This window comes from Mesoplodon mirus (assembly GCF_964341445.2).
Source record: "Mesoplodon mirus genome assembly, chromosome: 4".
In the NCBI taxonomy this organism is placed as follows: Eukaryota; Metazoa; Chordata; class Mammalia; order Artiodactyla; family Ziphiidae; genus Mesoplodon; species Mesoplodon mirus.
The window spans coordinates 104,035,073-104,053,473 of NC_138979.1; the positions used below are offsets into that span (position 1 = coordinate 104,035,073).

At 43.1% G+C, this 18,401-nt stretch overlaps 1 protein-coding gene across 1 annotated transcript; it reads left to right on the forward strand.

The window, feature by feature from the left end:
* The first annotated feature begins 1,249 nt into the window (after positions 1 to 1,249).
* NDUFAF1 (NADH:ubiquinone oxidoreductase complex assembly factor 1) lies at positions 1,250 to 18,034 on the forward strand. Its single transcript, XM_082617764.1, has 5 exons — positions 1,250 to 1,377; positions 5,918 to 6,570; positions 10,216 to 10,401; positions 16,488 to 16,562; positions 17,068 to 18,034. Exons 2-5 carry the CDS (start codon positions 5,995 to 5,997, stop codon positions 17,215 to 17,217), a joined length of 987 nt encoding a protein of 328 aa, XP_082473890.1. The 5' UTR covers positions 1,250 to 1,377; positions 5,918 to 5,994; the 3' UTR covers positions 17,218 to 18,034.
* The last annotated feature ends 367 nt before the right edge of the window (positions 18,035 to 18,401 follow it).

Below are 18,401 nucleotides of genomic sequence, written 5' to 3' on the forward strand. Positions count from 1 at the left end.
AGAAATTGGAAATAGGGCCTCCCTGGTGGCGCAGTGGTTGAGAGTCCGCCTGCCGATGCAGGGGATACGGGTTCGTGCCCCGGTCTGGGAGGATCCCATATGCCGCGGAGCGGCTGGGCCCGTGAGCCATGGCCGCTGGGCCTGCGCGTCCGGAGCCTGTGCTCCACAGCGGGAGAGGCCACAACAGTGAGAGGCCCGCATACCGCAAAAAGAAAAAAAAAAGAAATTGGAAATATATGCTGGTGTTTAGGGGAAGAGATTATCTGATTGTCTGCAGATAACTCATCTGAAACTAGAAAAGAGGAAGGCCATAGGCTGCTGGGCTTTGTAGACAACCCGCATTTAGGGTTGTGGGAGGAGAAAGAAGAGTCAGTAAAGTAGGCAGCTAGAAAAGTTTCAAGGAGGTAGGAGAACCAGGCAAGTATAGAGTCTAGTAAAGTCAAAGCAGAATTTAAAGAAGGAAGAGGTGATGGTGTGGAAAAGGGTGATGGAGGAAACGTGGAAAAGGCAATTGTATTTGGCGAGGTCTTGGAACCCTGGAGAACGGTGTTCAGTGCCAGCAGTTACAAGTCATTCAAATTCATGCTGAGCACTTAATTCCTGCTAGCATTATGCTAGGTGCTGGGGACAGGAAAAGAGCACCTTCTGGACCCAAGAAGCTCACAGCGTGGCGGAGGAAGTGAGAAGTGAATCAATTAAGTTACAATGTTGAAAGTGCTCAAACAGAGGTGTGCACAAGATACAATCGAAACCCTGCGGAGTGGGCGACCCCACGGGGTTGGATTGGGGAAGGGAGGGTAGGACGGTTTGCTGTCCAAGTTTGTGGTGGGTCTCCAGAGGTTCCGCAGGGCAATTCCAGCAGAACCAGTCCTCTGAGGCCGTGTACAGCTCTTGGGCGGCTATGGGGGGATGGAGCACGAGTGGACCCTGGCTCCTTGGGGGCGAAGGATGTTAGCAATATCTAGGTCCTACTTGAAAGATACGGGATGGAGTTTGCAGCCTGAAGGCGGGATGCAGGAAGGAGAGGCGAACAGCTTCTCTAAATTCTCCCCACTTTCTCACACAGGGCAGAAGAGATCGGGGGAGTGGGGGTGGGGGAGCCTTTGGGGAAGCTAGTCGACCAAAAACCTCAGTTCGCCGGGATCCGGGAGCCTCATTACTCTTCCCCGGCCTCTGCACCCGGCCGGAACTTGTGTCATCAGGCCTGGTTTCCCGCCGGCCTGGAAAAGCAGACGGCCCTACAGAGAAGTGGAGAACTCGGTCGGCAAAAGCCGGGCTCGGGCGGAAGTCACTCTGAAGCGTCGGCAGGGGAGGCCAGTGAACGCCAGCCGGGAGCTGGAGCGTCCGGGGCTTGTGAGGGCCCCACGGCCCTAGCAGGTGAGGGGTGAGGGGGCTGTGGCACGGTCCCGACCGCTTCCCGAGTAAACACCGGGACTCTAGGGTTGGTCTTGCCACTTACTAGTTGTATGACCGGGGGTAATTTAATTTGCTCAGTAAGTGGAATAATAATAGTACCTTTCTCACGGTTGTTGTGAGGAGTTAACGAAAATACACCCAGGACAGTTTCTGGCACATAGTAAGCTCTGGATGTACAATCTTCACTAATACTGCTCTCAGCTGCGTGGGTTACGTTGCCCTGAAAACTCACCAACTTCCGCCCGGGATCATCCAGTTAATGATTTTGACTTTATGTTTATTGGTAAAAGTATGAAACAAAACACTCATAATTAAAGTTATATTATTCGAGAAGTGATAGCACTACTGAGGGGTTGGAAAATAGGGTGAATAATATTACTTATAATCCCATCGTCCTACACACGACTTTAAGCCTTTTTCTTATTTTTTACCCCCAAATCTTTTTGTGCGTACGTTTTTATACTTGTAATGTTAGTGTATATGCATTTTGATTCCTCCTTATTTGCCACTCAGTAGTGTAGCCTAAGCATGGTGTTAACGAAAATCCTGTTTATGATTGTACAAATTCCATTTTATAGGCTTATCATTTATTTTCCAAATTCCTGCATATGTAGAGGTAAAATCATTTAAAGAAGTCAGTGAGGGAAATTTAGATATTACCTATGATTCCAGGACGTGAGATCAACAGTTGTTATTTTTCCTGGTTCCCTTCTATTTTTTAGTCCATGTGAAGACATACTGTTTACACGGTTTTCATTTATTTTAGCAAACATTGTGTATCAGTTATGTTTAAGCCATAGTCCAAGATTAAAGTCAGGCTAGTTAGGTAGACAGAAAAAAAAAGCAAGATTCTAATAGTTTGTAAGTGCTGTGAGATGTATGCATAGGTTCTCATAAGAATATGGAGGAAGAGCAGTGTCAGTGCCCTCCAATCAGAGACCACCAGGAACATGCTTGTAGTTGAAGTTAGGCTTATTACTCTTTTTTTTTTTTTTTGGCAATACGCGGGCCTCTCACTGTTGTGACCTCTCCCGTTTCGGAGCACAGGCTCTGGACGCGCAGGCCCAGAGGCCATGGCTCACGGGACCAGCCGCTCCGCGGCATGTGGGATCCTCCCGGACCGGGGCACGACCCGTGTCCCCTGCATCGGCAGGCGGACTCTCAACCACTATGCCACCAGGGAAGTCCCAGGCTTATTACTCTTGTAGTGAGAAAGAACACAGCCATGGGAAACCATGGGGCATCTCAGTAAGAGGGTGTTAGAAGGGATTTATTGTTGGACTTAGGTTTGTGTTAGATGACTTGGGGGAAAGTATTGAGGAGGTAGAGGTAATTCTATAATTAGGAGAGAATCTTATCTATCTAGAGTGAGGCTAATGCTATGACTGGTCAGGGTATGGCAGTCACTCATATTAGCCAGGATAGTAGAATGTTTGGTCACTTTTGTGGTTTTTGTTTGTTTGCTTTTGCGGTACGCGGGCCTCTCACTATTGTGGCCTCTCCCATTGCGGAGCACAGGCTCCGGACGCGCAGGCTCAGCGGCCATGGCTCACGGGCCCAGCCGCTCCGCGGCATGTGGGATCTTCCCGGACCGGGGCACGAACCCATGTCCCCTGCATCGGCAGGCGGACTCCCAACCACTGCGCCACCAGGGAAGCCCCACTTTTGTGGGTTTTGAGCAATGTTTTTTTTGTGTGTGTGTTCAGACATGATAATAGTTAGTATAATTAATAGAGCTGAGGTTATTTATTGCCCATGGAAGTGAGGAGAAGTTAGGCCAGGGAGTTGGGCACATTTTGGAGGGCCTTGTGTACCATTTTAGGAGTTTGAATTTCTGGAGGGAATTGCTGACTAAGGGGAGTGCCATCATATTTAGAAAAATCCCCTTTGTTGCCAGGCAAAGGTTGGATTGGGAGAGGAGGAGGAGATCAGAGTCAGAGAGATGAGTTAGGACCTTACTAAATCCTAAAGGGTGTTCTCAGCGCCAACTCCAAGGGCAACACCTGGGGGCTCGTTAGAAATAAAGAATCTCAGGCCCCATCCTATATCTACTAAATCAGTATCTGCATTTTAACAAAATTCCCAGATGATTCATAGGCACTTTAACATATGAGAAGTACTTTGTTAGGGGAATTACAGTAGTTCTGATAAGAAACAATAAAACCCTGAGCCAAGACAGTGATGGTGGTGGTGGAGAAATGTGGAGATATTATTTGTTCAACAAATATTAGAAGCCTCCTGCATGTCTGGCACCATCCTGGTTGCTGGAAGTACCACAATGAAGATAGTCTCTCCCCTCAAGACACTTCCAGTCTCGCAGGGGAGACTGACAAGGGAACTGCCAATAAACTGTAGCAGGGAAAGTGTAAGCCCAGGATGCAACACATCAAAAGGTCTCTGTGGAGTTGAGTAATTAAGGGTTCTTGGAGGAGGTAATGGATACCTAAGCTGAGTCCCAAAGGATAAATCAGCCAGCAGAAATCGGTAGAGGGCATTTCTGGCCTAGGAGCAGCAATCTGCCAAGGCATGAAGCCTAGAGAGGGGGTACTGGGTGGCACTTGTTAGACCGCAGGTGTTCTCTGTGATTAGAGCAGAGTAGGGTGTGATAAGAGGGGAGATTGGAGAGATGAGCAGAGGCCAGATCTGGAGGGGTCTTACAGACCTCGTGGAGAAAGTCAAGTTTTATTCTGAAGACCATGAGAGCCTCTGAAGAGTTTTAATCAGAGAAAACAATCAGTTTTGTGTATTAGGCCCTCTAGATGCTGAGTGGTGGGATAAGGTGGAGGTCTGGGTGCAAGCCTGGAGTGCAGTGATTTAGGAGAGAGAAGGTGGTGAGCCACCTGATGTGGTGAGTGAGGGAGGAGGGGCAGTCTGGAAAGGTGACCAGTCCTGTGTTGTAGATAGAATGGTCTGGGTGCCATTTTGATGTAGACTCTCAGGCGACTGAGCTGAATTGTTGGATTTGGGCATTTTTGAAGCTTTTTTTTTTTTTAAAGTTTTTAGCATTCTATCTAGTTTCTCACTCAGTACTGTGTTCTGACTAGTGGGTGATTTTTTGTTTTTGATTTTTCTCTCTCCTGGTCTCTGGTGAGAGAAAGACAAAGGAGAAAGATGAAGTCAGCATTACATATTTTATTTCATTTTCGGGGTAGCTGGAATAAGTAGGAGAGGGGATTCTTTAGCCTTCCTGGTTCTTGCAGCACTTCCTGCCAGCGGTCATTGAATGTTGCTGGAAGAGCAGAGTTGCTATTTCAGTAGAGCTATGGAAGTTATATCACTAATGTGAACATAGGGAGAGGCAGCAGTAGCTAATGGAAGGATTTAAGGCCAGGGTTCTGGTGCTACAGCTTCCAAACTGATGAGCAGTGTAATCTTAGGCAAGTTACTTCCCCTGTTGGTGTCTAGTTCCTTGTGAAAGGAGATAACTACCTGACTTGTCTTACATGAGGCTTATGTGGATTAAATGAGATAATATTTGTCAGGGTGACTTGAAAATACTAAGAATGGCTTTTAAAGGTAATGGTATTATTGCTACTATTGTTTAGGTTCTGTCTTTGAGGAGATCAGATAGTGGCTGATAGTCAAAGCCTTGTTACTCAAAGTGTGGGCCTTAGACTAGGAGCTTCTTAGACATGAAGAATCTTGGGGATCTTGTCAGACTTACTGGATCAGAGAAACCTTTTATAGCCATTATTCCATCTGATCTATAGAAGAATCCCTTAAGGTAGGTAGGGGAGGTGTTAGCACATCCATTCCCCCCGAGGAAATGGAGGTTTCAAAAGATCAGCTGCTTTACCTGAGGGTAAACAGTTCTAGGTGTGAAGTCCAAGCCTTCTGACTCCACATACAATGCGAACCGTAGTCTCTTCTTTTTATAGATGAAGTGCTAAAATGTTGGAGTGAATTATTGACAGTTGAATATTTTATTTTAGGGACCAATTATTTCTTTAAAAATCCAGCATAAAGGGCTTCCCTGGTGGCGCAGTGGTTGGAAGTCCGCCTGCCGGTGCAGGGGACGCGGGTTCGTGCCCCAGTCCGGGAGGATGCCACGTGCCGCAGCTGGTCCCGTGTGCCACGGCCGCTGGGCCTGTGCGTCCGGAGCCTATGCTCTGCGGCGGGAGAGGCCATAGTGGTGAGAGGCCCGCGTATCACCAAAAAAAAAAAAAAAAAAAAAAAAAAAAAAAAAAAAAAAAAATCTAGCATAAGAATTTGCTTTAAAATTGACAACCTTTTGAAGCACATACTTGAATTATTTTGGGGTTGATCATTAACTCCCTGAAAGGGGCCTGTGTTTCTGTTCATCTTGGCACTTTTTCACAAGGCAGTGGGATGTATTATGTACAGTGGAAACATTCTTCTGCTCATAGTAGCCCCTGGGTAAATGTTCATAGAATTAGAAAATAAGTTCATGAATTTCATAGTACATGATCCATGTTGAATTTGAAATTATGATGCATTCATTGGCTATACTGGTAACTCTTCACTGTCTCTTTTATTATAGGTGGAATTGGGCTGTTTGCTGAAGCTTCTTTCCCTGGTAGGCCAGGGAAAAATTTACATTTTGACTTTCTTTTAATCATGGCTTTGGTTCATAAATTGCTGAATGGCACTTATATTCTCAGAAAATGCCCGAAGCCAAGTGTTGCCTCTTGTCCATTTTTGGGTACTCGCTTTGCAGATTATTGTTCCAGCAGTCTTGAGAAACCAGTGGCTGCTCCTGGCAAAGCCTCTTCTCAGAGGAAGACTGAAGAGAATTTGGAAGGACATCACCAGAGAGAAGTTGCTTTGGATATAACTTCTCCTGAGGACAAGCCTGAAGTTAGTTTTGATAAAGCAATTAAAGAAGAAATAAAGGACCATTTTAGGCGTTTGAAGGATGATATTGTGCATCATTGGATAGGGCCTGAAGGCCGCCCTCTGCATGAGGTCTTGATGGAACAAGCCAAGGTTGTCTGGCAGTTCCGTGGCAAAGAAGATTTGAATAAGTGGATAGTGACTTCTGATAAGACGATTGGTGGCAGAAGTGAAGTGTTCCTGAAAATGGGCAGGAGTAACCAAAGTGCACTGCTGTATGGAACTCTGAGCTCTGAGGCACCCCAGGACGGGGAGAGTGGCCGAAGCGGATACTGTGCAATGATATCCAAGATTCCAAGGGTACGTGAGACCCAGGAGCTGCAGTTTTCTAGTGAACTGAGGTGAACTTCATTGTAGCATGAACTATAGCAGACAGCTTTTTTTTCTGTAAATGAAAACAGCTGGCATCTCATCTTGTGTATGGGGTTAAATAACTACTGGGCACAAGTGTAAAGTTTCATAAGCACAAGGGGGAAGTGGTTCCTGAAGAGAGGCTACATATTTCTGGGCATCACTTGGGGCCAGGGTGGGGCATACTTATGTTTGAGGAGCCCTGAGAGGTTAGATATTTAAACGATGATCTGGGGAGATTTACATCTCTAACATAGGCCTTAGACCCTCTAATGGCTAGGGGTTCCTTAAGAGTGGAAGTAGGGTCAGCCGGGATTTTCTTTTTTTTTTTTTTAAGTAAACTTTTAAATTTTAGAATATTTTTGGTATTACAGAAAAATTGCGAAGATGGTACTGAGAGTTCCTGTATGTCCCTCACCCAGCTTCTCCAGTTGTTACCATCTTACATCACTTGGTACATTTGCCACAACTGAGAAACCAACATTGCTCCGTTACTGTTAACTAATTCCAGACTCTACTTGAATTCCACCAGTTTTTCCATACTATCTTTTATTCTGTTTCAGTATCCCAGCCAGGCTACATTACATTACATCCAGTTGTCATGTCTCCTTAGTCTGTTACTTAGTCTTTCCTTATTTTTCATGAGGATTTGAGAAATACTGGTCAGGTATTTTGCAGAATGATCCTCAATTTAGGATTTTCTGATTTTTTTTTCTCCTGGTTAGACTTGGGTGTTCTGGGTTTTTAGGAAGAACAGCACAGAGTTGAAGTACCCTTCCATTCGTATTAGGTTACATGCCAGTAGCATGACTTATCACTGATGTGTTAACCTTGATCATCTGGTCAAGGTAGTATTTGCCAGATTACTCCATTGTTAAGTTACTTTTTTTTCCCTCCATATTCTGTTCTTTGGAAACAAGTCACTAATTGTACCCTGCATTCTAGGCATGGGGTAGGGTGTGGGATTAAGTTCTAGCTCCTGGAAGGGGTAGTATTTACATAAATTATTTGGGATTTTTCAGAAAGGAAGATTTGTTTCTTCTCCCACATTTATTTATTTATTCAGTCATTTAGTATGGACTCACACTTTGGGTTATAATCCAATACTATGTTATTTATTTTGTTGCTCAGATTGTTCCAGCTTTGGCCACTGGGAGCTCTTTCAGGTTGGCCGTGTCCCTTTGACACGCCCCCATCCTTTTGTATTTTTGAGCACTTTTTGGCACTACCAGGTGTAAGCTCATCTTGTATTTCCTCTGTTCCAACCCTAGAATTAGCCATTTCTCAAAGGAGCCCTGGTTCTTTTTTTTTTTTTTTTTTTGGAAGATGGAGTTGGAAACCAAGATCTGGTTGCTAAGTATGCTTGTTGCTTCTGGATTGACACTGTTTCTAGGACCTCTCAGTGGACACAGCTAGGAAATATATGTATGCATACCAACTCATGGAAACACACATCTGTAACTATTTCTATATCTATATTAAGCTAAGTATGAGTTCAAACTGATGCTTTGACTCTAATCTGGTACCACATTATTTATTCTAGCTTCCTCCCTCTTGTTTATTGATAACTTCTGTGATGGTGTGAAACCTGTCTCCCGCCACTTACTGTACATTTACTTATTAAGTCAACCCAAGAGTACATGTAAAGCAGTTTCAGGACTTTCCTGGTGGCACAGCAGTTAAGAATCTGCCTGCCAATGCAGGGGACACGGGTTCGAGCCCTGGTTCGGGAAGATGCCACATGCCACAGAGCAACTAAGCCTGTGCGCCACAACTACTGAGCCTGTGCTCCAGAGCCCATGAGCCACAACTACTGAGCCCACGTGCCGCAACTACTGAAGCCCGCACGCCTAGAGCCTGTGCTCCGCAACAGGAGAAGCCACTGCAGTGAGAAGCCCGTGCACCGCAACGAAGAGTAGCCCCCGCTCGCCACACCTAGAGAAAGCCTGCACACAGCGACGAAGACCCAACGCAGCCGGAAATTAAATAAATAAATAAAGCAGTTTCAGAATTTCTAACCCATAACCCTGTGAGAAACAACTTTACCAACTACAGTACAATGTTTATGTATAGTTTCTTTTGTCTTTAGCCTTTTGGTTTCCAGTCAGAACACCATTTTCCAGGGCTACTTAGGTCAGCTCCTTTGTCTCGCCACCAGCCTGTTGCATTTTGCAATGCTGATCAGGTGTTTCAGGGCTGCTCTGGACAGGTTCCTGTGCCCGGCCGTGGCCACAGCCCATGGGTGTTTGCTTGGTTGTGGTGTCCTTTTTTTTTTTTTTTAATATTTACTTATTTATTCATTCATTCATTTTCATGCATGCATGCATGCATGCTGTGCCAGGTCTTAGTTGCAGCAAGCAGGATCTTTGTTGCGGCATGTGGGATCTTTAGTTGCAGTATGTGAACTCTTAGTTGCTGCATGCGGGATCTAGTTCCCTGACCAGGGATCGAACCTGGGCCACTTGCACTGGGATTGCAGGGTCTTAGCCACTGGACCACCAGGGAAGTCCCTTGGTTATGGTGTTTTAAGGAGAAAGGCAAATGATAGGAATAGTATTAGGCTCCCTCTCTCCAGATAATGATGAAAAAGAAAGGTACATGTTCTTTCAGAGGTAATAAACTATGCATACAAGATTTTTTTTTCAGGCCCTGAAAATCCACAGAATGGATTTGGTCAGTCCACAGTAGAAAATAATTCTATGATGTACTGTGGAATAATGAAAGTAGTCGATAACATTTATTAAGTGTACCCTGCCAGTCCTTGTGCTAATTACTTTATATACATTATCCCTTTTATTCACCACATAAAATCCTGTAAGGTATAACTATCCCAGTTTTACAGATGAGGAAACAGGCTTGGGGAGATTTAGTAGCTTGTCTAAAATTACATGACTAGTAAGTAATAGTTCGTATCTGAGCACTGGTATTCTTGAAATCTGATTAGCTCTGAGATTGCTGTAAACAAACACCTTTGGAAATTAACACTACATTCTACTTTCAGAGACAATTTAGGTAGTTGTTAAGAACATAGATTTTGGAGTTAAACAGCACTGGACCTACCACTTACTGGCTGAGTGCTCAGTTTCTTCATCTATAAAATGGAGTACAATGATAGTACCTATCTCATAGGGCTGTTGTGAGGATTAAATTATGCAGAGTGATTAATGTATATTTTCAATGGATGGTAGGTGTTGTCAATAAAATACCAGTTTTAAAACTTGAGGTCTTTCATAGTTTTCTGATTTATGGGAAGGCAGTTGTCATAAAATGGCCCAGTCAGAAGATATTGCTCCCTAGGCCCTGGGAAAGAAAGTACATACAGTAGTAATTCATTTCCATTCAGTGACACAAGTGAGTGTCTACCCCATGTAAACACTGTCCTGGGCCAATCAGGTCTTGAACATTACCTTAGAAACATTTAATTAGGTCAGTATTTTGTACTAAAATAAGAATCACCAGATTTATCTGCCTCCTTACCGTGGTAGGAAGCAGAAAAATGGCTTGTTGATCCTTTTGATGCTGTAAAAGGTGATGACTCACATTTTGCTAATAGTGGAAGATGAGGTGAAATTAACTTTCCTTTCTATACCTTAGGGCCCTTTTGAGAGGAAGAGGCTTTATGATTGGTCCCAGTTCAACACTCTGTATCTTCGTGTCCGTGGAGATGGTCGGCCTTGGATGGTGAATATCAGGGAGGACACGGATATAATCCAGAGGAAGGATCAGATGTACAGTTACTTCATGTTCACCCGTGGGGGGCCCTACTGGCAGGAGGTCAAGGTAACAGCATGTCTTTACTGTGTATGAAAATGAGGTCTTATGAGATCATGGTTACATTGTAGTTTTTTTTTTTTCTTATTGATTCCTCTTGGACAGTATGGGAAGGGAAAGAAGGAAGAGGACCTAAGGGCAAAATTTACATAATTGACTTTTTCTTTCTTTTTTAAATTTTTTGGCTGTGTTGGGTCTTCGTTACTGCGCCTGGGCTTTCTCTAGTTGTGGCGAGCAGGGGCTACTCTTTGTTGCCGTACGCAGGCTTCTCACTGCAGTGCCTTCTCTTGTTGTGGAGCATGGGCTCTAGATGCGCGGGCTTCAGTAGTTGCAGCATGTGGGCTCAATAGTTGCAGCACGCGGGCCCTAGAGCACAGGCTCAGTAGTTGTGGCGCATGGGCTTAGTTGCTCTGCGGTATGTGGAATCTTCCCGGACCAGGGATCAGACCTGTGTCCCCTGCATTGGCAGGTGGATTCTTAACCACTATGCCACCAGGGAAGTCCGACTTTTTCTTTCTTTTTTTTTTTTTTTTTTCGGTACGCGGGCCTCTCACTGCTGTGGCCTCTCCTGTTGCAGAGCACAGGCTCCGGACGCGCAGGCTCAGTAGCCATGGCTCACGGGCCTAGCCACTCCGCAGCATGTGGGATCCTCCTGGACTGGGGCACGAACCCGTGTCCCCTGCATCGGTAGGCGGACTCTCAACCACTGCGCCACCAGGGAAGCCCCGACTTTTTCTTCTATGAATATAAATGTTAGCTTACGACCAGTAAATATTTTTGATAAGGATGTGGCCAGGTCCATGCTGAGTCATGGGTCCATCTCTGCCCTATGCACAATTATCAGTACTATAGGTATTTCTTTTTAAGTTCTGGCCATATCATCTCTTCCAGGCAACTGTACTAAGCTAGTGTCCCTGGCTGAGCAGAAAGGCTCCCTTAAGAGGAATAAATACTTCATATTTTACAGTTATCGACATTTTTGGTTTTGTTTATTTCTTGGTAATATAAGGCAATCTTATTTTGTAGGGAGAAAAAACTTTTAGAAGGTAAAAAATGTTCATCAGGAGGAAAATAGTGGAAATTCAGGGAGTGAGGGCGAAATCAGGTGCCCTCTCCTTTCTTCTGAAGGTTTTTAATCCATAAATTCAAAAGAAAGTCCCCATTTTGCTCATACTTAAACCTAAGGGTTCATCCTGGATCCCTTTCTCCCCCACACTGCATCTAGTCTTTTAACAAATTCGCTCACCTATCCTTCCAAAATACACCTAGAATCTGACCATTTCAAGCCATCTCTTCCACTCTCACCCTAGTCCAGGCCTTTGGACTACTGCAAGAGCTTCTTTATTGATTTCCTTCTTTGTCTTCTTGCCTCCTAAAGTGCACTCTGCACACAGCAGCCAGAGTGATCTTTCTAAAGCATAGTTCAGATTACATCACTCACATGCTTAAAACCCTCCAGTGGTCTCCCTGTATTAGAATACAGTCCAAACTCTTTAACATGGCCTACGGGGCCTATAGTAGCAGACCCCTGTCTTCATCTTCAGTCTGTCCTCCTCCCCCCTCCCTCCTCCATACTGGCCCCTTTTGTGTGTGTCAAACTCAACAAACTACTTCTGTCTCAGAGCCTTTGTATTTCATGCTGTATCTGTGGGCGTGCTCTTCTCCCATGTCTTCACGTGCTTCCTCTTTCCTATTATTTACCTCTCAGCTCCAAAGCCACCTCAGAGAGGCCTTTCCTGATCCTTCTAGCTAGAGTTGCACCTTCTCACCCAATAACAACATCCTGTTTAATTTTTTCATAGAACTTATCACTAAGTAAAATTATCTTTTTCATTCACTTGTCTGTTTGTTTATTGTCACTCTCTACCAGGCTCCTATGGAACATAAATTCTGTAAGTTCTGAGAGCAGGGACTTTGTCTGTATCCTTCATAGCTGTTTCCCTTGCACCTAGAACAGTGCAGTGCCTAGCATATAATAGATACATATTTATACACTAATACAGATGTATAACCAAAAAATTATTATGTATGTAACACTTGTATATAAATAATACTTATAACAAATTACTAAACAAAACAAGTATCTCATTATAGAAAATTTAGAAAATGCAGAAAAGGAAAAAAATCTTGTGGTACCACTACCCAGAGGTAAAATACTATTTTTATTTTAGTATGCACCATCAGACTTTTCTATTTACACTTTTTTTTACAAGAATTGTATTGTGCCAGTGCTATTTTATAACATACATTGTTCACTGAACTGAATTTTATATACAAACTTTCTGTTGAAATATTTCTACATCATTTTTGATATCTGCATGATATTATGTAAATAGACACAATTTACTTAATCCATTCTCTATTGTTGTACGTTTAGATCGTTTTCAGAGTTTTTCACTCTTATACCAAACTCTGAGGTAAATATCCTTAAATATTTTCTTAGATGTATTCCTGGAAATAAAATTCCTAGAATAAATGACATGTACATTTTTTTTTTTTTTTTTTTTTTGCGGTACGCGGGCCTCTCACTGCTGTGGCCTCTCCCGTTGAGGAGCACAGGCTCCGGACGCGCAGGCTCAACAGCCATGGCTCACGGGCCCAGCCACTCCGCGGCACGTGGGATCCTCCCGGACTGGGGCACAAACCCGTGTCCCCTGCATCGGCAGGCGGACTCTCAACCGCTGCACCACCAGGGAAGCCCGACATGTACATTTTTAAGGCCTTTGATGCACATTGCCAAATTATTTTCCAGTATAATCATTGACTTATTACTTTCTTTCCTGAAAATACATGTAGTTCTAATCTTTGGCTGGAAATAATAGTTGTTTGCAACACCTTTCCTTAAATTGTTATTATTATTATTACTTCAAAATTTTATTTTTGGCTGCGTTGGGTCTTTCTCTAGTTGCAGCGAGTGGGGGCTACTCTTTGTTGTGGTGCGTGGGCTTCTCATTGTGGTAGCTTCTCTTGTTGTGGAGCGTGGGCTCTAGGCACGTGGGCTTCAGTAGTTGTGGCATGTGGGCTCAGTAGTTGTGGCTCGCGGGCTCTAGCGTGCTGGCTCACAGGCTTGGCTGCTCCATGGCATGTGGGATCTTCCCGGACCAAGGATTGAACCTGCGTCCCCTGCATTGGCAGGTGGATTCGTAACCACTGCGCCACCAGGGAAGTCCCTCTTTAAATTATTAAAGGAAGTGTTGGGGAAGAGATTTTTATTTTTATCTTTTTAATAAATTTATTTATTTATGGCTGTGTTGGGTCTTCATTGCTGCACGTGGGCTTTCTCTAGTTGCAGCACGCGGGGGCTACTCTTCATTGCACTGCACGGGCTTCTCATTGCAGTGGCTTCTTTTGTTGCGGAGCACAGGCTCTAGGCACATGGGCCTCAGTAGTTGTGGCTCACGGGCTCTAGAGTGCAGGCTCAGTAGTTGTGGCACACAGGTTTAGTTGCTAGGTGCCATGTGGGATCTTCCTGGACCAGGGCTTGAACCCATGTCCCCTGCATTGGTAGGCAGATTCTTAACCACTGCACCACCAGGGAAGTCCCAGGGAAGACATTTTTAAAAATTAAATGTTATTAATTGCTGTCCATGTCTTCATGAATAATTCTCCTTTAGTAAATAGAAGTGAGATGCTCAAATATTTACTATGATTATAGAAAGAAAACAGAGGAAAATGATGGAAAAATTATACATGCTAGTTTTCTGTCATTTGTAGAGAGAAAACAACGGTTGATCCTTTTCTTTTTATGCAAGCTGTACAATTTAATGCTTCTTCTTAGCTTCATTTTTTTTTTCCAGGCTAAAAAATTCCCTTGGTGTGGGCAGTGGCCTTAGCAAATTACATGACAAAAAGACAAAAGGCCAGTGGGGTGGGTGACACATGCTCCTTGAATGGTGAGCAGGTAGTATTGATTCCGTTTCCAAAATATATTTTGAATAATGAGGTAGATGAAGTGCCCAACCAGGATGCAAAAATGAGGAACTGACCGGGCTGGGGGCTGGGGGTGCAGGGTCCCTTCCAGGTTTGTGTAACAGAAATGAAGGGAACCTGAGAACTGAGGATGTGACTGCACTTGGATTTGCTGTGTGAGGAACATGATCTTGTGCAGTGGTGCTTTGTTAAATGAGCTTTGAATTGAGTTTGCTTTTAGTCAGCAAGTGTTTTTGGTGATAATCTGAACAATACATTTTATTTTTTTAACTCATTTTTATTTTTTGGCTCAAAAATCAAAATAATATAAAAACATGTACAAAAAAGTCTCACTCCCACTCAGTTCTCTCTCCACCCTTTTTGCCCTCATCCTCTATAGGTAACCACATTTATTAGTTTCTTCCATAGATTTAGTTTTTCTAAGCAAATATAAGCGAGTATATATACACATACACTTATTTTCTCCTTTTTTTACTCAAAAAATATAGCATACTTTATGCGTCTTCTGTGCCAGTTTATATTTTTTTAAATTTAGATCCTGGAGAGCTTCTATATCACTACATGGAATAATTCTTCATTCTTTGTTATTTTGTTTGGTATTTTCTGTTATATGGATATCTCATAGCTGATTGAACTAGTCCTTATTGATAGATACTTGGGTTGTTCCCAATTGCTATAGTAAATTTTTTATTAGTTTTTTTTTAGGCATTTAAAAGATTTGTTTTTAGGGGAAATTCACTGGTGGTCCAGTGGTTAGGACTTGGGGCTTTCATTGCCAGCGCCCAGGTTCAGTCCCTGGTCGGGGAACTAACATCCTGCAAGCCACACAGTGTGGCCAAGAAAAAAGTTGTATTTAATAACATAAATGATATTTATACTATAGATTTTGTTTATCTCTTACTTTTTTACTAATAATATATTGTGGAGGTCTTCCCACAGCATCATGTATAGATCTACTTCATTTTAAAAAATAGCTGCATAGTATTCAGTTGTATGGTTGCACTATAATTTATTGAACTATTCCCCTATTTTTCCTTTTTTTTAATTAGAAAAAGCTGTATATTTATGTGTTTGTCAGAGTTTATCTGTAATATAAATTCCTAAAAGTGAAACTGGCAGGCCAAGTTACGGCATTTCAAATTTTGCTAGATATTGCTGTGTTAGTTTCCTATTGTTACATAAAAAATTACCACAAACTTTGCACAGTTCTGTAAGTCATAGTTTGGGACACGCTGTGGCCAGGTTCAATGCTCAGGGCTTTCTAAGGCTGAAATCAAGGTGTCAGCTGGGCTGTACTTCTTTTCAGAGGCTCTGGGGAAGAATCCACTGCCAAGCTCACTCAGGTTATTGGCCAGATTTAGTTCCTGTGGTTGTAATGATGTCTTGGTTTCTTTACTGGTTGTCAGCTGGGAGTCACTCTCAGCTCCTAGAAGCTGTCCACATTCCTTACCATTTAGCTCCCTCCATCTTCAAAGCCAGAAGTGGAGAATCCCCCTGACCTCCCCCTTTGAATCCCTCTCATTCTTCTTACCTCTTTTACCAGGCACTTTTATGGGCTCAAGTGATTAAGTCAGACCTACAGAGGATAATCTTCCCTATATTAAGGTCAACTGATTTGGGACCAGACTTCGGGAGAGTCCCTTCGTAGCAGCACTGAGATTTGTGTTTGAATCCCTGGAAGAAGGTGTGTGTGCACTAGGTGGAAATCTTGGGGGTCATCTTAGAATCCCGCCTACCACAGTTGCTAGCTGCTGCTCTCTAAAAGAGTTGGACTAATTTGCACTCCCACCGGCAGTATACAGATGTGCCTGTTTCTCCCATCCCCATTTTTCTACTGGGTTGTTTCATCTTTTTCTTAGTTATTTGTAAAAGTTTTGTGTTTAGGATATTAGTTTTTGCCATCAGAAAGTTATAATTGTTCTCTGTCATTTTTTCCTTTGGGACTCCTGGCTTAGAAAGGTTTTCACCTGTTTTCTTCCAGTACTTAGGTTATTTCATTAAAAAAAATTTTTTTTCCTGTGATCCAAATGACTAGCCACTTGTTATAGCGTCACATATTAATTTTAAAATTCAGTTTAAACCGTTATTATTTTATCATTGCAGTTCTAAACAGATGCCTCCGTTGCTTGCATTTCAGTTCTGAAGTCAATGGTTTCTTCTTTCAGATTCCTTTCTCCAAATTTTTCTTCTCTAATCGAGGAAGAATCCGGGATGCCCAGTACCAGCTAATGCTTGACAAGGTAACATTTTCCTGTATTTTCACTCAGAACTATATTATCTTTAGTGAAACAGAACTCCTGTGAGGATGAGTTCAGTCCATATTTGAAGGCTGGCAAATGAAAGATGAAAATTCCTATTTAAGTATACTCCTGTTATACCTAGACAGATGCTGACTCAGAGCTATCCTGTGAGCCAAACCCCCATCCTGGAGGAAGTTCAGTATGGTCCTCCTTTCAGCGTGCCTACATTTTATTTTAGCTTTAAAATAAGAGTATTAGAGTTCAGGAGAGCTTCAAGGAACCTCCATTAGACATCCATGTTGTACTTACTAGTCTTAACAGGCACTACTTTTAAGAGAGAAGTAGAATGTGGAAAGAAAAGCAGTCCTGTACTTCCTCTTATAATTGGCTTACAGCACATGAGAACTATGTTATACTTGCTAAGGGCTGATAGTACGGAATTTTAAAACTCCGGGAACAACATCAGCATATGAGATTTTGATCAATTTCTCTATTTTAAATTTAGATCTCTTCTATCGGATTCACCCTGGCTGATAAAGTGGATGGTCCATTCTTCCTAGAAATAGATTTTATTGGAGTATTTACTGATCCAGCCCACACAGAAGAATTTGCCTATGAAAATTCTCCAGAGCTTAATCCAAGACTTTTTAAATAGAGATCATGTAGTATTTCTGTATTACTAAACTAAGGGTAGTAGAATCCACGATGACACAAAAATATAGTACTTCTTTAATGGCATCCAAACAATGGCTGGTATGTATTCCCTAAAACATAGCTAAATGCTGCTGCTAAGAGGGACCAGGATCTAAGCTGTACCTTAACTTAAAGAATCAAGTACTGGGCTTCCCTGGTGGCGCAGTAGTTGAGAGTCCGCCTGCCAATGCAGGGGACACGGGTTCGTGCCCCGGTCTGGGAGGATCCCACATGCCGCGGAGCAGCTGGGCCTGTGAGCCATGGCCGCTGAGCCTGCGCGTCCGGAGCCTGTGCTGCGCAACGGGAGAGGCCACAACAGTGAGAGGCCCGCGTAACGCAAAACAACAACAAAAAAGAATCAAGTACTGATGCAGAGGTACTACGTAAATAACTGTTTTTGGTTAGAATGATTCCTATTAGCAACAGTTCCTATATAAGTAGGTGGTTTCCAAAGCAGGGAGTCTCTGAGGTGACTGTTTATGGCCCTCTACCATTCTATTCCTTATAGGTTTCTTCTGTTTTCTAATCTATCAGGATAGGAGACTGTTGAAGAATATTAAGGTGCTGTAGTAGTCACTGGGAAAAGATACCTGTTTTAGTCTGCCCAAGCTGCTATAACAAATTACTATAGACTAGGTGGCTTAAACAAAACACATATGTATTTCTCACAGTTCTGGAGGCTGGGAAGTCCAGGATACCTGGTGTCTGGTGAGTACTTCTTGGCTTGTAGACAGCTGCCTTCTTACTGTATCCTCACATGGAGAAAACAAGTTCTAGTCTCTTTCTCTTCATATAATAGCACTAACCCCATCATGAGGGTGCCACCTGCCTGACCTAATTACCTCCCAAAGGCCTCCAAGTATACCTCAAAGTACCAAGTCACATTTGGAATTAGGATTTCAGTATATGAATTGGGCAGGCGGGGGCGGGGAACGGACACAAGCATGCAGTCCATAACACCTGCATAGCTGGTTCTCCAAAGATGCGTGATCCTTACCAGTTCTTACTTTATAGACTAATGTCCCCAAGGCTTCCCCAGTCAATTTTAGTATTAGAGATTGTATATACCAAAAATAAGACCTTGATTAACAGTTTAAACTGATCAATTCTTGTCATCTTAGAGGAAGAAGTAGGAAACTATATGAT